This window comes from Zosterops lateralis (assembly GCF_965231275.1).
Source record: "Zosterops lateralis genome assembly, chromosome: 5".
Taxonomy (NCBI): domain Eukaryota; kingdom Metazoa; phylum Chordata; class Aves; order Passeriformes; family Zosteropidae; genus Zosterops; species Zosterops lateralis.
In genome coordinates this window covers 57,454,236-57,478,666 of record NC_139766.1, presented here as the reverse complement: position 1 = coordinate 57,478,666, position 24,431 = coordinate 57,454,236, and the positions used below count along the sequence as shown (strand labels likewise).

Below are 24,431 nucleotides of genomic sequence, written 5' to 3'. Positions count from 1 at the left end.
CAACAACTGTGAGTGAATATTGTTTGAAGTACACATCTTTTCTTTGCAGAAATGTTGTCCAGCTGCAGTGTTCAAGTTACAAGTTACAACATATGTGCCCATGCCCTAAATATTGTGCAGTGTAACTCCCTTAAAGAGAAGAGGGCTGTAAAAAGAATCACATACTTTTTACCATGAAATAAGAAAGCAGGAAGGGTAAAGATGACCTTGTTTCCTATCATTAATAAACAAAAGTATTCCCAGCACAAGTTGGCATTGTAAACAGTGAATATGTTACTTAATTCTCACTCTCTTCTCCTCTGAACCTCAAGGTTTGCTAGTCTCAGCATTCATGGGCATGATATGCAGTTAAGAAAACAGCTGTGTGTTATCCTTCCTCAGTTTCCCAGGGTTTGGATGATTGTTGTGGTTACAGAGTAGGTGGTAGAGATTACCATTGCTGTGGTGGTTTGTACTTGAAATGCTACTCGTAGCTGCTCAGGGAAAAAGGGTGCTCTGGTTTCAAATACAGTGCTCCTTGAGTAGGTCATGGTGTGCAGGCTTGGAGGATGCAGGTAACAGCATAGTGAGAGGAGTCACAGATATCTAAGTGTTAAATTCCAAATATTGCCAACTTTAATATTTAGTGGTTGGAATAACTTTGAGAAGCGGAAGGAAAAAAAAAAAAAGAAACACCCTTCTATGCCTTCATCCTTTCCTTGTGACTCCTTATGGCATATTTGTCAGCAGTGCTATTATTTTTGTCCTGTCCCTTTATATCAATGGAGCTTAAACTCCTTGCTTTCTAGGACTAAATGCAGACTCATAAATTCGTGTGGCCAAGACCAAATAGGCTGTGCTGTGTCTGTTAGTGTTCCCACCCCTTCTTTTTATCCGTATAGGCATAGAAGCCTTTGATAAAGCCCAGAAAACACAACTTCGAAATGTTTATTTTAAGGCAGCTTTCCAAGAAAAAATTATCTGTATAAGCATGGTGTTCCAAGAGAGTCTCACAGCTATCACTACCCTACATGGCTGGTAATGGGACTTCCAGGAGCTCCACTGCACAGAGACAGAAATTATGGCTTCCCAATAACTGTTTCCAAAGAGCCACTGGCTGCTGGTAATGGTGCCTTTTCTTTTGCTTTGAGGAGGACAAGGCATCATTGCCATAGCTTGACTTACTGTCAGTCACCAGATAACTGAGACCTTTCACAAGCACATATCTGGGGAAGCTCTGACACAATTGATGCCTGCTTCATGGAAGTCTGCTTAAGATTCCTTCACCAATCCTGAAATAAGTCACAGACTATCCAGAATTATCAGTGCTTTCAGAAGGTCCCAGAAGGTCATGATGGGAAAAAAGGGGACATAGAACTGACAAAACCCCCCACTTCAGGTCTTTAAGCCAATGCTTAATATCTACATCTTATCTTTTATAGCTGGAGAACTAAAAACTTACAAACAACTTCAGAAATTCAATGAATTCTGTCTAAGTTGTCCCAGATAGATCTTCATAATTTATTACTGATATAAAATACTGGAGGATGAGGTCCTAAAAAGGATTCATGTGATGTGATAAAACTACAGTACAGCCAAGGGATTTTGGTTAAGTTAACTTATCCAAATGACTGATACCTACTGCTGGGAAGATTGTCTGGGGTAAAATAAAGCCTGGTTACTAGCCTGCAGTAGGAAGTGTAAGAGGGAAAAATGTTGTCTGAAGACTTCAGTTAAAACTTTAAAATGTCAAATGGTGCATGAAAGCAGGAAGCTTGTTACAGAAAAAAGTTGCAGAAATTATTCGTAATGATCTAATTTTCATTGAATTAGTTATAGCAAGCTTGCCAAAGGAACAACCAAAGGAAATATAATCTCTCATTTTTTATCTTCAACTAATAAAAGAAAAAGAAGATTCTTCGAAAATAGGATGTAAAAAGCCACAATTAAGGTTAATGAGGAAGAGAAATTCCCAGCTGTCATAATGGATTATAATTAACACCTGCTATTCAGTACCACTGCCTCAGAGGATTGGGGAGTTCCATGTACTACTGACTGAATAAACTCACCTGAATGCCTTGAGACTGACCAAAACTATGGTTTGGCTTCTCAGTACTCCATTGAAAAGCAGTAGATTCTATCAATCATAAGAAATGTGAGTTTTGGGGTTTTTTTCTCTTTTCTTGAGAGAGCAAATTTTTGCTCATTGGGAAACTAATGGCTCAAAAGACCGCCCAAGCTGGGCTTACCAATATGTCCTGTTTTACTACAACCCTATAGATCTCCAGTTAACTGCAGGACTCTTGGAAGAGCTGGGAAAGGCTAGAATGATTTCTCAGTTTTATCTGTGGCCCAGGTACACTGTTTCAATTAATGTTACCATTGTTTGTGTCATATTCCATTACATAAATATATTTTAAGTTTCTCTTAAATTCTCTTTTGTCACATTATTGAGGTCTGTCATGTGTGGTGGAGCAACCATTAAGGTTCTGTAAGGATTACTGACCTTCAGTATTTCATCTTGAAAAGCTGAATACACTTGCTTCCTCCTGAAAAGCATTAAAAAAAACAAAGCTACAAGCTGATGGCTTCTGTTCACTCACAACAAAATACTCTGTTGGGGTCTAATGAAGGTTCTTTCAGCCATAGCATCAATGTATATTAAAATTTGATTTCAAGAAAGCATCTTGACATAGAAGTTACTTCCAGTTCTTTGTTTTCCTTTACTAAAACTTTTAAATACAGTTCATTAGAAACAGTTCTGTATATAGTGAAGTGGAAAGCCCTGAGGACTATTGAGTCCCACCAGGAAAAGAAAAAAAGGGGGAAAAGTTTGTATGGTTGAGGACTCAGAAGGAAGAAAATCGGTATAAGACACTATTTTGTATGTTAAAGTTGAAATAAGCTTTTTTAGCCTTTAGTATTTCTCAAAAAAATTCCCAGAAAACTCCCTGATTTCTTTTTATGTTTTAACTTCATTCCTTTTTCTTCTATATGTTTTTAACTTTTAGAGGTTGTGAGCTGCTTATGTCATGGCACAGATTAGTCAGTCAGCAGATTTTTCATTCTTTATTGTACTGCCTCATCTTTCCCCCCATTTTTACAAAGCCTTTTGATTCCTGGTTGGCTGGACTTGGTCAAGAAAATACAACATTTAATAAGCATGTAGAAGAGGGTGAGATTATGAAACATACTGATTTCCTTTTGTCTTTATTTGAGTTGTTAATTATTGGCTTAATTAAGCCTTTTAATAAGAAGAGGTGAATTTTCTAACTCTGAGGGAAAAATAGTTGGAAGGAGACAGTTTCAAGGTGCTGATTCAAACTTTTTGTTGAAAAAATGCTTAACTTGCTTACATATGGCTTTCTTTTCCTCCCTAAGTGCATGAGAGTAAAATTCCATAGAGTTCATATGAACAAAGTTTGTTTCTTCTCTCCCTCTAGAGAAGATATAACCCTTTAGACATTACAGAATGTCCCTTTCAGGTATGGCTCAGTGTCGTGTTGATCAGTCTCCTGATGCCACACAGAAATCCCAGCATGTCATGCTGTTCCTATTGCTAGTAAGTTTTTCCTCCATATGTATAAGCTGCAAGTGAAGACCATTTTAGATAAAAATTAATATTACTTCTGTTCTCAGAACACCAATACTGACTTGAAGATACAATGAAATCTGTGTCTCTTGCTCTGATTTGATACACTTGTTCTAAGCAGCAAATTCATTCTCACATTCTTAATCCTCCTGTCAAGATATCCTATCATGACCTTGGCTCAGAGATTCAGGATGGGAATTTCCAAAGAAAGCTGCCTTTAGTTCCTATAAAGATGAAGACATGCATGATTTAACTGCGGTTCTGGGAAGTACTCTGAAATTTACTGATGAACTTTCCAATTGCAGGCAAATTTCCTTATTTTCATCCAGCCCCTTGCTGAATTCTGCTGCTCAGAAAGATGTGGTGGATTCACAGTGAGTTGGAATAATTTTGCTTTCACTGTTATCATTTAAGCTTTCACTTATTTTCTTTCCTCTTCTTTGTTCTCATTCCTTTAGTGGGTGTTTCATATTCCTCATGTTTCTGATACTACAAGAAAGGGGTTGGCAGCTCAGTCACTTTTCAGTATAACTGTGATGAGGGCAAATCTTGTGATACAGGAGTTGTTGGTAATTACAGCTAGGCTAATCCTATGTTATTTTATTATCATATTGTTCCCATACATTTGTTCCACATTATTCCTATGAGAAATGGAAAAGAATATTAAGAACTTAATTTTGTTGTGGTCCTGCCCATATTAAATTAGAAAAGGATTTAAGTCAGACAAAGAGATTCACTAGGATGACAGGGGTCCTAGTTTGAGGTTAGTGGACAGTAGAACCACAGTAACTATGATGAAGCTGCCTGGATGATAAATGAGTTGACTAACAATTGTATGAGTAATTCATGTACTTGAAATGGGTAATGGTGTGGTTATCTGGGGCCATGTATCCTAGGACACACTGTTCTGCTTTCTCTGGTAGCTACCTGTTGGAATTCTGGAAACTTAGAATTTGGGGTTTGAGCATATAGTAGTATATGTGAAGCAATATGGAGGATTGAGGCCTTCTTCTTCTTCTTCCTTCCTCTTCGTGGGTTTGGCTGGTTTTCTGTAATTAGGTGAAAAAGGTCCACATTGCAGGCCTTGGGTGGTCATTATTGGATCAGAAATATAAATAATATAGGTGTCACCTTGTTATTGGGTAATTAGCGCTTAAATAACCTTGGAAAGAGTTAGAGGTGCTCCATTTTACCTCTTTTCTCTAACTTGCTAATTAGAGCTCACAGCACATGAGTCTGTAAATAGATAGGAAATAATAAACACCCAAGTCCAAACACGAAACCTAAGTTTCCCTAAGTGTATTAATCCCAACCTTGGCAAGGGAAAAAGAATCCAGAACTGTCGCAGCTACCCAGCTTGGCTGCTATTAAACCTTGAACCTGAACCCTTGGTTGAAGGGTTAAAGCAGCTGAACACTGCTTTATCCATGGAGAATACCTACCGATGGATAGATAGATAGACAGACAGATCAAATACACTGTTTGCCCTCCATTGTAAGTGTTACCTCTGTACATTGGGCTGGCTGACTCAAACATTCATTGTCTCTCTGAGCTTTTGCCACATGGAGCTGGACTGGATCTTAAAGTACATTTCTTTACTATTATTTTGCTCACATAGTCATATAAACAAGATGGATAATCTGAAATTGTGGTTGATCCCCCAGCTCTCTCACTGCAGGCAAAGAATTCCCTCTTTTATATTTTCCTCAAAACAATGAAGGTCCTAACAAGACAGGTATCTGCAGTTCAGAATTTAAAGCGTCTGTGAAATCATCTGAGCAGTACCTGACTAACAGGTGCTTGAACATTTCGGAATCACTAGAGGCAATATTCTATGGATCAACAACTCATATTTATCTGCAGGGTCCAATAAAACATCAAGAAGACAGAGGATGTCAGACATCATCTGCACTGGTATTACTTACATTATCCTGTTAGGATATAGACAAGAAATGTGGACACTAAGTACTAGGAATGGAAAGGAAAAGCAGATTTTAAATTATTGCGAAGTCAGGAACACAGAACTATGTAGTGCAAAACTTTGATAGAAGAGGACTTTTCTTCACTTCTGGTGTCAAAAGGTAGAGATATTGTTCTTTCTGTACATAGAAACACTCTGCTATGATTCACCTTAGTCCCCTGAGAAGGATTCATTGGAGAAAATACAGTATTAATCTTTTCCTCAATATTTGCCAATAGCAGTTAGAAAATATTACCTAGTAAATGCACACAAATAACTCGACCTTGTGTAAAAGAAATACCTTCTTCAACCTGGGGATGTTTACTTCAAAAGAGGCCATTCTGAATCAGTTTCTACTGTTCTACTTGCAGGACTTACAAGTCAGAGCAGATGTGTCCATGTTTCAGTCATATTGAAACGTTTCCTCTGAAATATATATGAATTTCCTAACTTAGAAAAAAAAAAAAAGAATCCCAACCTCCCCCCTCCAACCAAATAACCAAATCTGAAGGCCAAGCTGGCCTTCATTTAGCCCACCCTTTATATCAACCAGATAATTTATTATAACCATTGGATTCAGAATGTAGTAAAGCTTTCAGATGGCTGCTTAGCTCTCAGGAAAAAGTAAACCCTAACAGAAATGCTGTTACCAGATTAGCAAATGGCCTCTTTTCATCCCAGAATATGCACCTGGACCAGGTGGGGGTAAAATGAAATAAAAGGGATATGGCCAGTGTCCAAAGAAAGTGTCTAACAGGGTGACAAGCTGAGTGGTCACAGACTTAGCAATATTCTTTGGAAAGAAAAATTCACAGTGTTTGCTATACTTGCCACTGGTAAATGAGTTAATGAAAAACAAAATAAAATTAATCAGGAAATTGGTTTTCCAAAAGGTCAAGATAAAGAAAACTCTGAGCAAAGCAGCTATTTGGTTCTCCTATCATGAGTATACTGCTTCCCTCTCAAAGCTAGAATTAAGGAAAGTCCCTTTATCCCTTTGACTAAAGAGCAAAGTTGTAACCTGGTGTTACCTTTCCTGTGCACATGACACCAGGTAAGGAAAAATTGCATTCAGTGCATACCACTGAATTAAGGAAAAATTTTAAATGTAGGACCACTTTATTTCATCCAAACTATGTAATGAACACTTCTGGTTTTGTTGATTTGTGGTGGCAAATAATTTATTTCTTCTGTGATATGTCTACCAGTGATTAATGCTGATATCAATGTGCTTATGAATTTACCAACCTGTTTGTCTACAAGTCCCCCGGAAGATGACATCGCACATGCTCACTTTGATGTTTTTCCTCTTGCAGTTTATTGGAGATTTATCTCCTCAGAGTGCTAAAGATTGACTGTTGGTAGCACCCCAACAATAAAAGAGAAGCAGGCAGCATGTTTGTTGCCATAATGAGATTGAAACTTCTCTCCAGGGAAATGGACAGCTGAATGACTCAGCCATTTATCAGGTGAGAATAGAGAAATGGAGGTGCCTGGAGAAAAGAATTATTTATTATGGATGGCTGGTATGACATGGATATGAATCATGAGGGGAGCAGTTAGTTTAGAAAGAGCCCAAAGGAAACTGGGCAACACCACAGAAATACCAGAGGACAGGTGACTGCACTGAGCCTTAGAGTCATGATTTCCAATAACTGGTCAAGAGTGAGTCGATTCTTCAAAGTTCTTTCCCAAAAGGAGACTAAAGTTACAAACCCTACTTCACAGGCAAGATTTCTACCACAAAGAATTTTGGTTTTTTAAGTGTATGAGAGACTTGATCACCTCCTTTATTCACAGAATTAAATTAACACTGCTTTGGTTGACATCTCAATTGAAATCTCTGGTAACTGATAAAGAAGCTGCAGTCATTACATTATGAATAAAGTCGTGTTAGAGGTAACAAATGAAGGAACAGAACATGTTGTTGTTGGATAGTAGAACTAAGCGCTAGCTTTATCTTCTGTGAGAAGACTGGAGATAGCATTGTACAAAAGCAGTTAAAGGCAAGAGTCTTTACATAAATATTTTAATTTTTGACTTTGAGTTCTTAGGTAGAAGAAGTAATTGAGTTTACCTGAAAACCACAATAGAAACAGATATATCAAGAGATAGCCAAGAGGATTATAAATTATTTTCTTTTTCTGGTTTATTTTTGGTGATAATCTAATTTCTCTGAGGGTGTTCATGTCAGAATCTTGTTTCCCAGCTTGTGTCTTTTGGTAAGTGTTTGCAATCTCTCTGTATAACCTTTACAAAATTCTGTACAAATTCTGTAAAATTTTTTTCTTCATATTCTTCACATTGTTTGCATTTTTTTGATTTTGTGGAAGTCAACTGAAAAACAAAATACAATAGTAAAGCAGGATACTGATCCACTGGTTCTGATAGAGAAATTTTTTTTTTTGCCCTGTTTTGGGGAATAATTCTAATGCAGGTAATGGCTATGGAAAATATTAGTGGAGGCTTCCATGGTAATTATGGTCTGTGCAGTTCCTGGCTTACTTTTTGAATAGGATCATCTTTGAGAGGTACATCACTTCAGTGAAAGATGAAAATGACTGTCCCTCTGAAAATTAGGACACTTTTCTGCATGTGTCTAATACCTGACTGCAGGTACTGAACCTGCAAACTGTCATTTATCCACACACATTCAAACACCCTGACACATGTAAACATGTACAAAAGTATTTACTTTGATGGGAATCCTGAAAGTGTTTTTCTAAAAACCACTGATCTCTGACTTTTCATTATTATGTACACAGGTTACTGGAATATCATTAGTTTTTATTTCTTCCATCCCAACATTTATGTAACAAAAGAAATATTTCTGCTACTGAGGAAACATTTTTGTCTTTTTTCCACAAATTGTTTGTGTTGCTTACCTTACTTTGTTCATAGGTTTCATTTCCATTTTTCAAGATGTTCAACACATCCTGTTTTTTACTACAATTTTTGATACGACATTCTTGATTTATCACTTCTGTCTCTAATAAAAAGCACCCTATTACAAGTTGTTGGCATTCTTCCTGAAAAAAAAAAAAGAAAGCAGTTGCAATAGTTTTATGATTAAAAAGGAATAAGCAAATATAAGACATAATTTATGATATAATTAAAAACACAAGTATGATACAAGTGAGATATAATCTAAGATAAAATCAGCCACAAAGAGGCTGATTTTTACTTACTGGGCATCTTTTCTTACTATTCAAATACATTTGAGTATCTGCAGAGATGGGCTGTGAGAGCTAAGAACAAAAAGGACAGGCAGCTTGCTAAGATAAGGTGAAACATATTGTCTTAGTGAAGAACATAGAAAAATAATAAATTAGGAGAGTAACCTGGCATATAACTAAACATAGTGGAATTAAATTAATATTATTAGTAGTAGTTTTAACACTTTAACTCAGAGATCCGAATTCAGAATGGGCAAGAGAGTAGAGGAAGTAGGTAATACTCCCTTAAATTATAAATTAATTCCAGCATTATTTTAGCATTGTTTGCTTTGATAAAATAATTCTGAATCACACAATCACAGAACAGTTTGGGTTGGAAGGGACCTTAAAGATCCTGTACTTCCAACCTCTCTGCTATGCACAGGGACTCCTTTCTGTGGGCCAGGTTGCTCAAAGCCCTGTCCAACATGACTTTGATCATCCCTTTTAATTCATTAATTTTAGTAACAGATGACTAAATAAAAATAATTAATACCTGCTTGCATAGTTTATCATAAGCACTTTGATCAGAAGAACTATTTATTCCAAGGCAAATTATTTCATTTTAGACACACTTATCAAATTAGAAAAATCTGCTTTAGGAGATAATTTTTAGTAAGGAAATGAAGCCACCACATTAAACATTAGTTGTGGTCATACGTGAAGCTTACTTACATCCTCATCTGCATTTGCAGTGTATAAACTGACATCAATATCCTAAAAAAACCAAGAGTTGGAATTACAAACATTAGCTAACAAAAACCATCCCTTTCCCCCTCCCTCTCCCTCATACTTCTTAGCCGAATGCAGTGCTAAATATTTTATTAAGTCTTCTTCAATGGTTGTATGAAATGCTGACTGTTTTATGAACTTACTTTGGATGTCTTGATCCTTTCCAAATCTTTCAGAACTTCTGCCCACTTGCAATGAGCTTCTGTCTTTGGTACATAAGCACTAGAACAGAAGAAACACAGTGACCATTGGGCTAAACAGGAAGCATCTGCAAGGTTTATGCTGAAAAACAGACTCAGCATTATAAGATACTACAGATACATCATTTACATGTAAATACATATGGTAACTGTTTGGGGAAAGCAAGAATATTTGACAAATCATAAAATCACAAAGATACATTAAAAACTGTATCTCATGTCACACACTGAATAAACAACGTGGGTTTTTTAAAAGGCCAGATTTATAGAACATAATGCAAGAGAAAGGTTTGATTACCTGATGTAAAATACCTAAAATTCTTTTAAAGTGTAAAAACAAAAATCCAAATCCACTCTCTGAAGTGACTGGAGACAAGTAACAGCTGTGATAGTAAAAATAAATGATTTGTAGTTGCTGTCTGATTGGCATTGTCTTTGTAGTTACCATAGGAAGAAGATGATCAGTCCCATCCCATTCTTCAAGAGGCAAAAGCAGTGGCTGTTCAGAAGCCGATGCAGCGGATACTGCAGACAAACACTGTCCGGGTATGTTTTCTGAAAGACACAACCAAGGTGATACCTTGTCGCAATTAGATTCCACTGAATTTTGCTTTAGTACTGACTTAATTAACCAATTTGGCAAGACTCCCAGTAAAGACAAGACCCTGGAAAGACCAACTGATCTGTGGCTTGGAGAAACATATAATCACTTTACCAAATGGTAGAATATCAGATGCTGAAGGCACACTGTGAAAACCTGAACTCATCCAGGGCTGCTTATTTATTTATCAGTTCATACTGCAGGCTGAAATTTAATGCAGGGCAATATTAAACAACTTTTGTTTTCTACCTCTCCCCTGGCTACCATTTGCCATGCAAATTCAATGAATTACTTACATTAACTCCAATATTGTGGTTGCATATATGTGAGACTCTACATTGAATACATCAAATACTATAGTTATGTGTACAAATGTTAAATAAAATATTTAGATAGAGTATATACTTACATTTCTTTACACAGTGTATGTATGTCTAATAGTGGGCAGTGATGCATTTAAGAATTTCCTCAGTGGAGTTTGGCAACTGGAAATAAGGAAAAGCTGTGAGAAGCCGTGCATTGCCCATCAGGAAACATTTCCCTGTGCACAGCCTGGTAACCTTTATTCCAAAGTCACAAGCCCTTTGATTTAGCTGATAAAGTTCCCTCACAGGCTTAGGTTAATTATCTGCTTCAATGCAGTGGTTGTGAGCCAAGGTTTTATTCCTTATCATACGTGCAATTCTCTATAACTGACTCAAATTATGTGTCTTTAGTAGTAGTTTCTTCACGTGCAAACTTGCAAGTAAATATTTAAAAATGGATCAGAGAACATAACAAAACAAGAGCTAGCACTGTGCTGTGGTAAAAATGTCCAAATGGGAGGTCAGTCCATGCACTATCAGGATTGCAGCTCTCTTGCTGAAAGCCACCTTAATAAAGCAGAGCCAGGAGAGTAATGATCACATGTGTGACAGGACTTCTGCAGAGTATTTGTAACAAATATTTGCTGCTCTCTTAAACAGAAAATGCTTTAAATACATTAAAACAATTATTTTCTTTCCAAGGCCCAAAGATATAGCTGAACTAGTGTAATTACCTAATCCTACATAAATTTCCACATTCAATAATGGGACACAGTGTCAGTCCCTTTTATCCCCTTTGGTTGTCCAAAACCTGTTAAATAAAAACTCTGTAAATGAATGATTCTGTGACAATTTAAATTGCAGTAAGGACAGAGCAAGTAACATGTCCTACACCTTCTGAACAATTTCCATACAGAGGATGCTGTGTTATGGTCAGGCAAAGTAGGTCTGCAAGCAAACTTAAGCCTGTCACCGCTTCCAGAACAAATGGAAATCGAAAATATGTGAGTACTAAAGCCAAAATATTAAGCACTTATACATGTCTATTTTTCAAATGTACAGGAAAACACAGGAAAATAATTATTAACTGCTTGAATATGGTCAAAAGAGCTACATCATTTTGCTATAGTATGACAGAAAGGCTTTAACCTTTTCACAGTTAACATTGATTTGAAATTGCCATGTTATTTCTTTTGGGTTTGGATTTTGTTAATTTGTTTTTGTTAAATCTGCATGCTGATAGCTTTCATTTGCTATGCTAATCCTTAGAAAATATCCTATTTTGATTGGGTTTGGAGTATTTATTATTATTATTATTTAAGTAAACTTCTGAAGCAGCCTTATGGGGAAACTCCAAGTGCATTTAAAGAAATTTTAAACCAGATTGGTGGATACAGCTAAAAAAACATATTTTAACCCCAAATTTTAAGAAAATAATTTCAAGTATACTAGAACTATTTTATAATAACTAAACATTTTTATCATTCTACAAACCAGTTTTTATGAAATGAGATGAGGTGGGAACATATTAAAATGTGAAAGATTTACAATGTGTCCATAAGCACAAACCAGCTCTGTAATTTATAATTAGTGTTATGGGGCCTTAAAAAGCTGATTTGACAGGGAGTCCCAGTCCAAATGTATTGCCAAATTTATGCTGCAGATCAAAGTGTTCATGGTGAGGAAATAACCTATTATAATATCTAGTGAATAATGGGCCAGGGTTATCATTAGTTTGTCATTTGTTTCCTGTTTTAAATAATTGTTCACTGTAGTGACACTGGAACACTGCATTCTTAGTGATTAAATGTTGTCTGAATCTTTGGTTTTCTTAAATATTGTAGGTAACCTTTATTATAATAAAATCATAATTGCTAATGTAAAAGAAATACTTATTTTTTTAGAAATAATAGAAATCTTGTACAGATTATAAATATGTGAAAAATATACTGCATGCATAACTCTAAAGGGTACTCCATTTGTTCATAAGGAGGTTTTAATATCAAATACATCCCCCAACACATTCCTTTCATTAATGCAGGGCTATTTTCTTCTTGAATTTCTTAATTCTTTCATCCAAACTGTTATTCAACAACAGAAGAATTGCTAGCTAGCTTAGAAGCTTTTACAAATTGTTCTCATGCCTTGAACATACCATGTTGTAATGTAAAAATTTTCTTTGGATAATGTCTGGTCTTGATTTCTTACTCTGTGTTATCATTAATTAATTACTCTCTGTCTTTGTTACATGTCTGATATTTACCATTGTGAATATTGGACAAAGAAGCAGCTCATATTTGCAGACATAAATATTTTTTTTCTGTAGCTTCTGTCCTGATTACTTGCTACTCTAAAGATTAAAGCCTTTGGAAGTGAACATATGCTCTTCCAAAAATCACTTATGATCTACACAATAATGTTGGGGATAGGAATGCTGGTTTTAAATAACAAATTAAAATTAAGCATTTTAGGAGCAGTTACCTCTGAGGGATATCTAACGTACAGTAGTATTGTTTTCTCTTTAAAGAAGCAAATCTGTAAGCAAATGAAAAAACTTTTCTTTAACAAAGAAGAAACAGCCAATGACTTTCCTGATTTGGCTGTCACAGAAACAAAAAATCTAAGTTATTCAAAAGGAAATATTCAAGGCTTTTTACAGTATTTAAATTACATGTGATGGAAAATACAGACAGTTAAAATTACATGTTTCTGCCTAAATACCATATGTCTAAACTTCTTTATTAATATTTGCTTATAAATATCTCCTTGAATCCTTGAAATGAGACATTAATAAATAAGAAAGTTTATTTCCTGGCTGTGCCATTTGTTGCTATTGGCAAAGGTCTTCCCGTTTTCTCTCCTTCTTTTGAACTGTATTTTTATTCTTTATTTATATCTTCATTCCTCGTCTGCTTCCTTGTTCTTGAAAATGAATGACCGGAAACATGCAACGTACTCAGATATTATGAGGGCTTTAGAAACTGGTGATATTATTTTCAGCTTCTATGGGAAAAAGGGAACTACTGCCAGTGTTTTCTTCACAACTGTATCACACTGGTGGCTCAGATCTCAATATGTTCCACTGCCAGAATTTTATGTCCACTTCTGTCATAATCCTGAAATGTCCTGAGTCTTTCACCATTTGCAGAAAAGGCTCAATCTATAAAAAGCCCCAGAGCCCTGAAGTCTAACCTTCTTAAGTTTTGTGATTTAGTTCTCACACATAAATAAGCAGTGAGAATAACAGGAGATTCAAAATGTAAAGGGCATTAATAAGAAACACAAAATAGAGCCAGAACTAAAGTTTGTTTAGTAAAATGTGTCCTGATCTATACATTTGCTGTTAGGCACTCCTCGTAAATAATGCAACAAATGCCCAACAGGGAATGAGAACATAATTATGGATGTATTGGGGTGTTTTTTTGCCTTTACGAGTAGGATGTTAACATCTAAAACAGCATTAAACATGGAAACTTAAAACAGCAAAAAAAATTCTTAATTTTTGGTTACTCTCAAATTTTCTGTAATTTCTCGACTACTAGCACACAGATTTTTTCCTTGATCAGCCCTGTCCTTTCGTTGTTCCCATGAGCAAATCAGTGTTCTCAAACCCCTTTCTTTTGTAACAATCTATTTTCCCATTTTCCATCTTCATTTTGTAGTGCAATAGACTTCTTACACATTATTTATTATTATTTTACTCAGCCTCCTCTTCTCCCCTGTTCTACAAACACATGTCCTCAGCATTTTCTCTCTGACTTCCTGTGCAGCAAAGTATTTTAAATCTTTTCTCTTTCATTGCTGCAAATTTCCCTCCAAACTCTTACCATCACCTCCAGCTCTCTCCAGTCCTTTTGACATTTTATTGAACATCTCATGCATACAGTAGGGGGTCTTTTCAGATCCAGATTCAAGGACTGTCTACATCATGTAGAGCTGAGTTTTACACCCACTCATTTGCATTGTTGCAGCAATTCCTCTTCAGTGTTTCTTTTGCCACAATAATTAGAGCCTCCTTTAAAGAACTCTACCTCCTCCCCCAACAAAATCTCACCCCGTGACTTTTGCTCTGCTATCCTCTGCTTCTTGGCTCCACTAATTAATTGTTCTGTCCTCTTGCTCTAGTGCAATTACCTTCAAGGGGACAAAGTGCCAAGTAGCTGCACAACTAGAGCGCTGCATCTATTTAAAGTTTTGTAGTGTGCATAATATCAGAGCTCCTTCTCTCTGCTCAGAAGCAAACAGAATGTCAGAGTCCATAAGACTGAGAAGAAAATCAACCTTTTTCCCTAGTCCTGTACCAAAAGAACGTTCTTTTCTAATATTTTTTTTCCAGGGGAGAAGTCATGGAGAGTAAAGATTTCATAAACTAATGGAAGTGACTGGAAGAGGAATGGAGCCCATAAAGAAAGCAGTACTTCTGAACTAGATAGACATTTCCATATTGAGCCCTTAAATAAGTAATTTTGAAATCAAATTTTCATGGATTATGAGTAAGTTTTAGAGGAAAGACAAGTTCTTAGTGCCTTGTCATGGAATAAATGCTGAAAGTCAAAGGTGTAGATTCACTGAAGAATCTCTCTGCTCATTCATTCCTAAATTCCTTTAGGCTTCTTACAGGAAACAACCAAAGGGAAACAAAGAAAGAAATCCCTGAATATGAATTAGTGTCAGAATGCAATTATTTAAATTGATAAAGACAGAGAACCACATTAATGTTCTCTGAGACAATAAGAAACTCTGGCGCAGATGCTACCTACAGATACAGCCCTCAAACACGCTGTCAAAGAAACTTGTTTTACCTCTCTGGTAACTTCTGAATACCATTTGATGCTGCAGCTATTAAAGAGTTGCTTCTGCTCTATCATGGTGCCTGAATCCATTTAGTTCCTCTTCTCCCTTGCTACCAATCTTTGCACCGAAGTCTTGGAATTCTGTCCTCAAGCTCCACCAGGTGTTATCAGCAGCTTCCTCCTCAGAGCTTTAAGGCAAAGAGTGAGCTTTACATGCTTCTGTCTGGCTTGTACTTACTGAACCAGAAAGGAAGTGGAATTACTAGGTCTTAAACCGAATCTCATGGCCAAATGCTTGTCTGGCTGAGAGCCAAACCATGCCTTCATTTGTCAGATGTTTAACTTTTTATGACATAGAGTGCTTTCTTAGAAGTTTTGTATTTAGCTAGAGTTAGGCTGAATAAAGCAATTTTTTTCAGCATTAAAACTGGGTATTCTTTAAATATGATTCCTACTTGGTTACTTTCCTTTCACCTCCCTCCCACCATGAACTACAGGTTTTCTTGTTTTTGCTGTGTAGTGGTGATATTCTTGTGGAGTACTATCCTACATGACTTATTCTGCTTGTGTTAGAGAAATGCTAACCTTCAAAAGAGTGTTCTCTGTAATCAGCATGGCAGGAGACACTCTCAGTTTAATCACATTTTGTATTTATATGTTCTTTGTTTACTGAAGTAGTTGTTGATTTGCTTTGACAGTCCTTTCTTCTCCTGTACGCTCCTGCTAATTGGCATTTACGTTAGAGAGTAAAGTTTGCAATGCCTGTTTGAAAATTTTGCCAAAAGGTCACAAAGTCATTGCTATTCCACTCAACACCTTAAACACCAGAACTTGTAATGTAAGAAATTAAATATTTCCTTTGACCTTTATTTTTTTTGCAAAGCATGCTTGAGGCCCAGACCTCAGACCATTGCCTTGTGAAGATGTGTCCTGTACTTGGCTATAAACCTTATATTTACCAGATGGCAAAATCCAGCCAGAAAAGAAAGCTAATATATGCTTCTTTCTCTTTTCATTCTTCCATGCAATGTCAGTCTTCTCAAGGTATCAATCACTCCTCAAATTGAAAGATCAACTTAGTGTTTGCTTAATTCAAGAATATATTATATTAATGCTAGGTTAGCTTGCCAAACACAATGATTGACACAGAGACTCCCTAAGTTTTGCTAGTGGCAAAATTATTTTAGCTCAAATACAGAGTAAAGAAAAAGTCCACAGCAAAAAACTCATTTGTAGGGCACAGATGGTTAGATTCAAGCATTTATCCCCAAATGATAAATGCAACCCTTCAGGATGCAGTATGTAATAACTAGTTAAAAGGCCTTTGAGAGTAAGTTCTCGCAGATAAATAAGCAGTGAGAATAAGAGGAGATTCAAAATGTAAAGGGCACTAATAAGACACACAAAATAGAGCCAGAACTAAAGTTTGTTTAGCAAAATGTGTCCTGATCTATACATTTGCTGTCAGGCACTCCTTGCAAATATTTGTGATATTTTTATCATAGCAACAAATGCCCAACAGGGAATGAGAACATAATTACAGATGAATTTTTTGTCCCTTTAGGAGTAGGATGTTAACTCTAAAACAGCATTAAACATGGAAACTTGAACAGCAGAAAGCATAAATGATGTCATATTGATGCATATAATTGGAAACTCTGAGACCATAAAAATAGTTGTTAGAGGAACAACTGCTGGACAAATAATATCTCATCCTTAGCAAAATACTCAGCCCAAAGACTGTGAGTGAGACCATACATTAATAGAGGTCCGTTACACACTTGTAACAGATAAAAAAACTAAAAATAGCAAATGCAGATCTCAAAATTGTGAAGTAAGGCAGTATTTTCAGAGGTTTTTTGAAAAGAAGAATTATAGTCTATGGCCTCTCTTAAAATGATACTGCCACTGGAATTTGCTGGATTCTGAATTAAAGAGGCAGGATACAGTTTGAAGCATTCTACTTTTTCTTCTGCTCTTAATGTTCTTTAAAGAGCAGAAATAAATCCTAATATGTGACAATTGCCATAGCTTTCCTGAAACAAATGAAATTTTAATTTCCAGAGCTGCTGAGAATTTGACCAAAATATTAACCACGGAAAAACAGATTAATTGAACAACTGAGGAAGCAGCACACAAACCCCTGTAAACAGATCAATAGGCCCAAAAAAATAGAATCAGGATTCTAAGAAAGAAGAACAAAGTATCTGCTTTCCCAACATTTTACTGCTTCTCTGCCACCAGAGCAAGGTACTTATTTGTTCTGAATGGAAGCATGACATTGCAAACAATTTACTTTGCTGTCTTGCAAAGAACAGCCCACAAATTTGGGGTTTGGCAGATACCTACCCAAACACCATGTAAGGTCCTCACGGTTGGTAATCAAATTTAAAAGTCACCAAAAACATACAGCCATTTACATACAGCCTGACACCTTTTGATCTAAAAAGCATAATAGGCATTATGCACATAACGACATATGCCAGAATGCAACTGAAGCCAGTAAGGAAAATTCATAGGAATTATTACAGATGAGTCTGAAGCTGCCAGCTGGCTACTGAAACTTCCCTGACTACGTGCTGGAATATGTCTAGACTTAGCTTATTACCCAAGTCTTTGGACTGCATTCTCTATGACATGCTGCTCATAATAAATCTCTAGGCATTTCAGCGTGGGACCTCAAGGAACCAAGGAGCCTGACTCTGTACACAGAAACATTACTCTTTGAGATTTTTTTTAAAACTTAAGTGATACCATTGGTTGCCTATTTGCAACAAGGGGAACAAAATCAGAACAAAATGTGGTTTTGTTGCATCTGTCTCAGATCAGACTGAACACATCACCACATTCTTGCTACTACTTTGATAGATTACACCAAATCCCAAATGAAAATCAGAGCCGTTGCCAATGCAAACAAACATTCATTTGAAGGCTCAAGAGAGCACAAACTTTCTCCAGTATTCCTCATGCCCTCTCCATAGCACATGCAAACTGGCTAATCGGCCTAGCATAGTATGGCTGAAATGCGCATGCTGAAGAGTTTTACACTTTCCTTCCCTAAAACCAGGAACTTCTGCATTTCCAAGCTTTTGAGCTCACTGATTTTTACTCCTACTCTCCAGCAGTTGAATCTCTGTTCTATTGCATTAGACTACTCTTCCTGAGAATACACACCTTGAAGTTTTCCAAGCTTTTGCAAGAACAAGACCAGCAGCATTCCACCCAGGACGAAAATGTTCTTCCTAATTATTTTCTAAAATTTTACATGCTTGATTTTTCTATTATGCATTCCTGTCACTAATGTATGCTGTCTCAGAAAGTCTTCCTTGCAATTAATTAGACTAGATTTAATGCTATCATTTGTTTTACACTTGGACATTGAGCCTGCAACTTGCTGTGTCTGCTTTTGTCCCAGTGGGTTTTCTACCTTTTGCTTTCAGAGCCTGAAGGACATTACTGATCTTTATGTTGTACCTGTATGGACAGACAGCAACAGTTTTGCACCAGAGTGACCACAGGAGTCATCTTGCTGATGACTTGTTTTGTATTAAAACTTCTTTACACAGCTTCTGCACACTCAAAGGCCTGCAGAAAATCCTGCTGGAAGAATTATGTCCCACATAATGACATCTCATTAGCCTGTGCTTGTCTCCTGTGCCACATACCTTATGGGTAATAGGATGAGGTTATATTCATAACAGGCTGAAATAAGTACTCACTCCTGGTATGAATTAGAGAAGCACACAAAATTCAGGAGCAGCAGAGCTGACTGCAAGCAAAGCCTGATGTCTCCAACTACTTCCAGCTGAGAATACCAAGGGAAGAGCATATTGATACCTCTCTCATATATCCTTGTTTTCCAAGCTTATAAAGCTTGTCAGATTTGGGGCTAGCATTTTCAAGTCTGTAACTTCTCTAGCCCTTTCCCCTCTGCAGTTTAAAGCACAGATAAATATTTGGGGTTTGATTAGTTTATTAGAATTTTATGTAAAAATTTCTTCCGTGTAAATATTTTTCAGCTTACATTTCAATTTTTACAGTCACTGTTGACTTCTAAACATAAAGTAGGATGGCAAGTAATTTAAAATATTACATTAATGAGGCCTCTTAATAATGTCGTTTTCTGAAGACCACTGGTTTTACAAATGTGTGTAAGCTAAGAGAACATAGCTTTAATTTTTTAGGTCTGATTGAGTTTTCTAAAAGTCATAATGTCACAATAAATAAATAATTGAATAAACAAACATATTATTTTCAGACATGACAATGCAGGAAATGCTGGTATCTATCCTTTTCCTGAAAACAAGTATTTCATTTCTTTGTGAGTTTGGTTTCTTTATTTTTCTTTAAATTCACCAGTCACTGTGAGAACATTTTCATCATTTCAAAACTGAGCAATCTAGCTGGGAGAAAACAAATTTCTTCTTTCTTATTTTTAAGCTATGATTTACAAAAAACATGGGCTTGGGTTTACTAATTATAAATACCTGTGAAAATGTAGCATACTTTCAAGATTACTTTTTACACCAAGGTAGGAATGTGTAAAATTTTTCAGAGCATGTAGCAAAGTTTCACCCCACCAAGCCAAGTTTGTGGTCAGCTGAAGGGATGATAAATACCAATTTTTTTCTTTTCATTTCAGTAAGAGTGAAGCATTTATGCTACTCAAATTCTTAGTATACTTTTTTGCAAAGGTGCTTCCCTGTCCTTCAGAAAATCTGAGCGACAACAAGCTAAAAAGAATAACTATTACTTTGGGAATGCTCCTTTTTTTCTTTTATGTCAGAAATATTTTAGTTAGTCAAATTTCTCTCACACAAGACAAGATTCAAAATTGTTTGATCATGTTATTTCCAGTCCCATTTCTTTGGCATCCAGACTGACAAAAATTGTTAGTAAATTACAAAACAAACCAGAAAGCAAAAAGTTGTTTAAAATTTAATAGGCTAAAACCTTTGTAACAGCTGAGGACTTGAATGAATAATTGCAAAAAATTGCTTAAAATTTTGGTTTCTTTCTGGTCAGAAATGCGAAGTAGGATGTTTAAATGAAGTTTTTTTCATTTGCAAAAATTTTAATTGGTTATATGCATTAAAGAAAATGGTCCTTTAGAAAACAATTTAAGTATAAACATAAATAAAAATTAATTTTCATTACTTAAATAAAAGATTTTTTTTTTCTGATATTTAAGTCAGGACAAAACAGGTGTCATAGGTTGCTTTGAGATAAATCACTCTGTCCCAGTTCTTGGATGCTCCATCCTTTTGATACGGTTTGAGCAATGAACTGTTAGGAAAGGTACTGGCAAAAATCCCCTCAGGTTCTAAAGAGGGCAGAGGGTCACTTGTAGCCCTTCATATTATTGACCAGGTTGTTGTTGAAAAGTCACTTTTACTAAGTATAATACAGAGCTTGAGTTCCCTCTCTTCACTGTATCTTGCTCAGAGTTTTAGTCAAATTATTTTCTTGTTAAAAACTCTCACATGTGCATAGTACATAAATTTGCATTATTGTCAAGTCTTTAGCTGGATGAAAACTACTAGAAAACTACTTTGTCCTCACTGTGACCCGTGTATCCTGAAACTGCATACAGTTTAAAATGAGACCTGAAATATTCATGTTACATTTAAATTATGCAAAATAATCTACAGCAACCATAAAATCTTATGAATCTGAGAGATATTTTCAGTTACATGAGGGCAGGAGATGAGTGGGGGTTTTGTCCTTAAAAAAAAAAAAAAAGAACGGAGAAGAAGAAAAGGCAGAAAAAAGAAGGAACTGCTTCAAAAGTAGAACATGAGAAAAGTTTAATTTAACTGCTAAAGGAAAGCTACACTTTGCAGGTATCTATAGCAGAATTTTCAGCTGGGTTTATGCCCATGCTTCTGAATGTCAATGTAGAGTTTCTGGTCAACAACCCTGCTGCTCCTTAGAAGTTACATTGGTTTCTCCTCTATGCTTACACAGTAGAATTGTTCTTGAGAGATTGGCATTTTTCACTTAGAACTTCAGTGCTACCTACATAATGCTTCTAAAGAAGATTCTTCAACATTCTGGAGGAGCTATTTGTCTCATGACACATCTGCAGCTGCATATCACAGCTTAATCTCTTGTAGTAACAGCATTTGGACTCTTCTCAAAATGAAAAGGACACAAAAAAAGAAGAGGAAGGACCTTCCAGAACATGTAAATATTGCCTTTTGCCATCATGTTCATAAAAGTCTCTGAAGGAGGAGGTGCTGGGCAGAATGGCTAGGTAAAAGATACCACTGAATTTGGATTATGCTTGACCTTGGTTGGATCTGTTTTTTTCTGCACACTTAACAAAAATTTAGTCCTAATTTATTTGGCACTTTGAGAATTTTTTTTCTCAAAGACTGATAGAAAAAAATGGTCAATCTTAGGATAAAATGTCCTCATATATCAGCATAAACTCTACTTAGCAACAACTAAAACCTGGGCGTTATCAACAATATTGTTATCTCAGTTCCAAAAGACAGCATTGTACCAGGTGCTTAGAAGAAAATTAACTCTATCCCAGCCACAAGGGCATGAAGATAGAAACTTAAGTCTAAAAGGCCACAGCATACCTCTCAAGCTAAATGGGCAATTTTACCTGCAAATCAGCAGCAGACAGAATGAGAAATTTTGTAGCTGATTCATATGATTCCAGACCTTAATGTTGATATATTATTTTATCATCTCCCCTTTGCATTAGTATCATGATGCAAAATGAAATTCACATCATTTACTACAAAAGGCTTTAAAATCAGGCCTCTTTAGTATCCCAGAGAGTTGTATCTCTGAAGGACTGAATGCACCAAATTATGCTTGAAAAGTCTAAGATAAGGCAAACTATGGCACAACCTTTCATTCTGAATAGAAGCAAGGGAACAGGAAAATGGGGTTAGTCTCTAACTGTGTGGAACAGGATAATGAGGTGAGAAACATCTCTTTTGTATGAAACAAAATGAGCATAACTGCAGGCAAAAAAGCTGTAGTCCATTAAATAACACTGTGTTTGCCTGGAATTGTAACAAAACAAAATTAAAAAGTAAAATCATGTAGTTATCTGGTTAGTTTCTGTGGGAAATGGGAAGTCACAGGAGCAGTCTTTCTACTTGTATGTAGCTGGGAATTTCTGGGAAACACAGACAACTGGTTGAATGAGAAAAATTGCAGAGCAATTAAGGACAGAAGAGAAGAGCACAAATCATGCAAATCAAGGCTCTCTGCTGAAAAGTTTGCTTGAATGTGAGACAAGGAGATGTGAAGAACAGAATACTTAGGATTCAAGAGAGAGGGAAAATACCCACACAAGAATTCAGCCAAGACATAAAGGTTAACAACTCTACTTTGCAATGAGAATTGTGAGACATAAATCATCTGGTGCATTGTGTCATGTTGCAGGAGAAAAAGCTACATTTATAGCAGCCTTTTCTTTATAAGTTTAGTTGGAAGCTGTCTGAGAGCATAGAAAAGAGAACTGCAGGACAAATATATTTTTAATATAAACTGTACTTTTTTATAACTAACAGAATTCATCAAAGTAACTGTTCTTTCCATACCTTTGTACCTTTAATCACTACATACAAATAGCACTGTGAGGGCTTTTTCTCCCTCAGCTGCTGTCTAACCTCCTCAAGATCTCTGTTGGAAATTACTGGGGGATTGTGATTGTAGTCAGTCCAACAAAATCTAACATACCCTATGAAAGGACTTAATGAATCACCTGTCCTGAGATGAAGTGAAATTTCTAGATTGTATTTAGAGGGGGAGGCTTTCTTAATTTAATTTTTTAAAAAGTGTTAATACACTGCCACTTGAAAACTCTTTCATTTGAAAGTAAGTTGCCATGGGGACATTTTTCTCTCTTTCCTCCAGGAAAAAAAAAAAAAAAAGGAAAAAAAAAAAAAGGCAGCTTTGAATAAACTTTTTCCATAAAAATTTTACTTCATTGAAGAAAGTATTATTTCTTGGCTTAGGTAACTACCATTGATCAGTGTGAAAGAACAGTGATTCACAAATCTGTGCTGGACACTGCTATGATGTCCCTCCACTCCCTTCCTGTGATTCAGTCACACAGGCAGGAGGATCTCAAGAGACTGTAGAATGACCCACAGAAGAGACTTTATTTGTTATCCTCACCTGGGAGCTAGGGAACAGAAAATATTACATCAATTTCTCCTTGGCAACAATCATGAAAATTGTAGTTTTTATAAGTTTTGGAATGGCTGTTTCGTGGTTTTCCCCTTGTTGACACTACCATCTGGAAAACTTGGAGACAGAACACATCTTCATTCATCTTTCCAAAAATTGTCTGATTCCAGCTTTGGCCAGGGATGTCAGAGGACTAAAGTAATTGGAACACAGACAGAAGAAAAATTCTACTTGCACTAATGGCTCTTAGAATCAGTGAAGCAAGACAGCAGATGAAACATACATCTCCTCACTCTTTTTAATGTTGTTCTCATTTTTATGTTAGTTTAGTGGTTTGTACTAAAGAAACATGTCAGGGGAAAACTTTCAGCAATCTCCTTAACACTGACCTTCTAGAACCACTGAAGAGCATCACAGCTCACAGACTTGCACCGAACAGGATCTCCTTCAGTACCTTGGGTAAGGGGTTATTTGTGAGCCTATGGATTAATATCTTCTCTGACTGCTTCCCTGTCAAGTTCCCAAGGACCAGCTACTTTCTAACTTTTTATTTATGGCCTCTTTTCTTCAGGTGTATGAAGATAACTCATAACAAAGTTGTACTATGTCTGCCAACAGACAGAGATTCTGTTACTCAGTCATTTTAGTAGTGGAAGGCTGATCTGATTTCTGGGAAACCAACTGTGAGAGCTTGGTTCCTAAATTTCTGGTAATATTGTAACTACCTATGTCCTACAGACAGTGATGCCTCTTTGAGCTGATCTCTGGAAACTGTTCTGAAACATCTGACATTATCAGAATGTGCTTAAGTTTGCTTCTGTGCAGCAGTTATTAAGACTATTTTATATAAACAATTTCTGTTAAAAACAAGTTAAACATAGCTCATCTAGAAAA

The 24,431-nt window shown here is 36.1% G+C and overlaps 1 protein-coding gene across 4 annotated transcripts in view; it reads right to left on the bottom strand.

Moving 5' to 3' along the window:
• IL15 (interleukin 15) overlaps positions 1–24,431 on the bottom strand; it is a 49,813-nt gene that overhangs the window by 13,400 nt on the left and 11,982 nt on the right. For 2 of the 4 annotated variants that reach the window (XM_083862437.1, XM_083862436.1), the window contains exons 3-7: positions 10,124–10,233; positions 9,622–9,700; positions 9,422–9,463; positions 8,417–8,560; positions 6,780–7,868 (exon numbers count right to left, since the gene is read on the bottom strand). In XM_083862437.1, the coding sequence (XP_083718563.1) occupies positions 7,722–7,868; positions 8,417–8,560; positions 9,422–9,463; positions 9,622–9,700; positions 10,124–10,233 (522 nt within the window). In that variant the 3' untranslated portion in view covers positions 6,780–7,721. Of the gene's footprint in view, positions 1–6,779; positions 7,869–8,416; positions 8,561–9,421; positions 9,464–9,621; positions 9,701–10,123; positions 10,234–15,386; positions 15,635–24,431 lie in introns of those variants that run through there. The other 2 variants (XM_083862438.1, XM_083862439.1) reach the window with 2 other exon arrangements.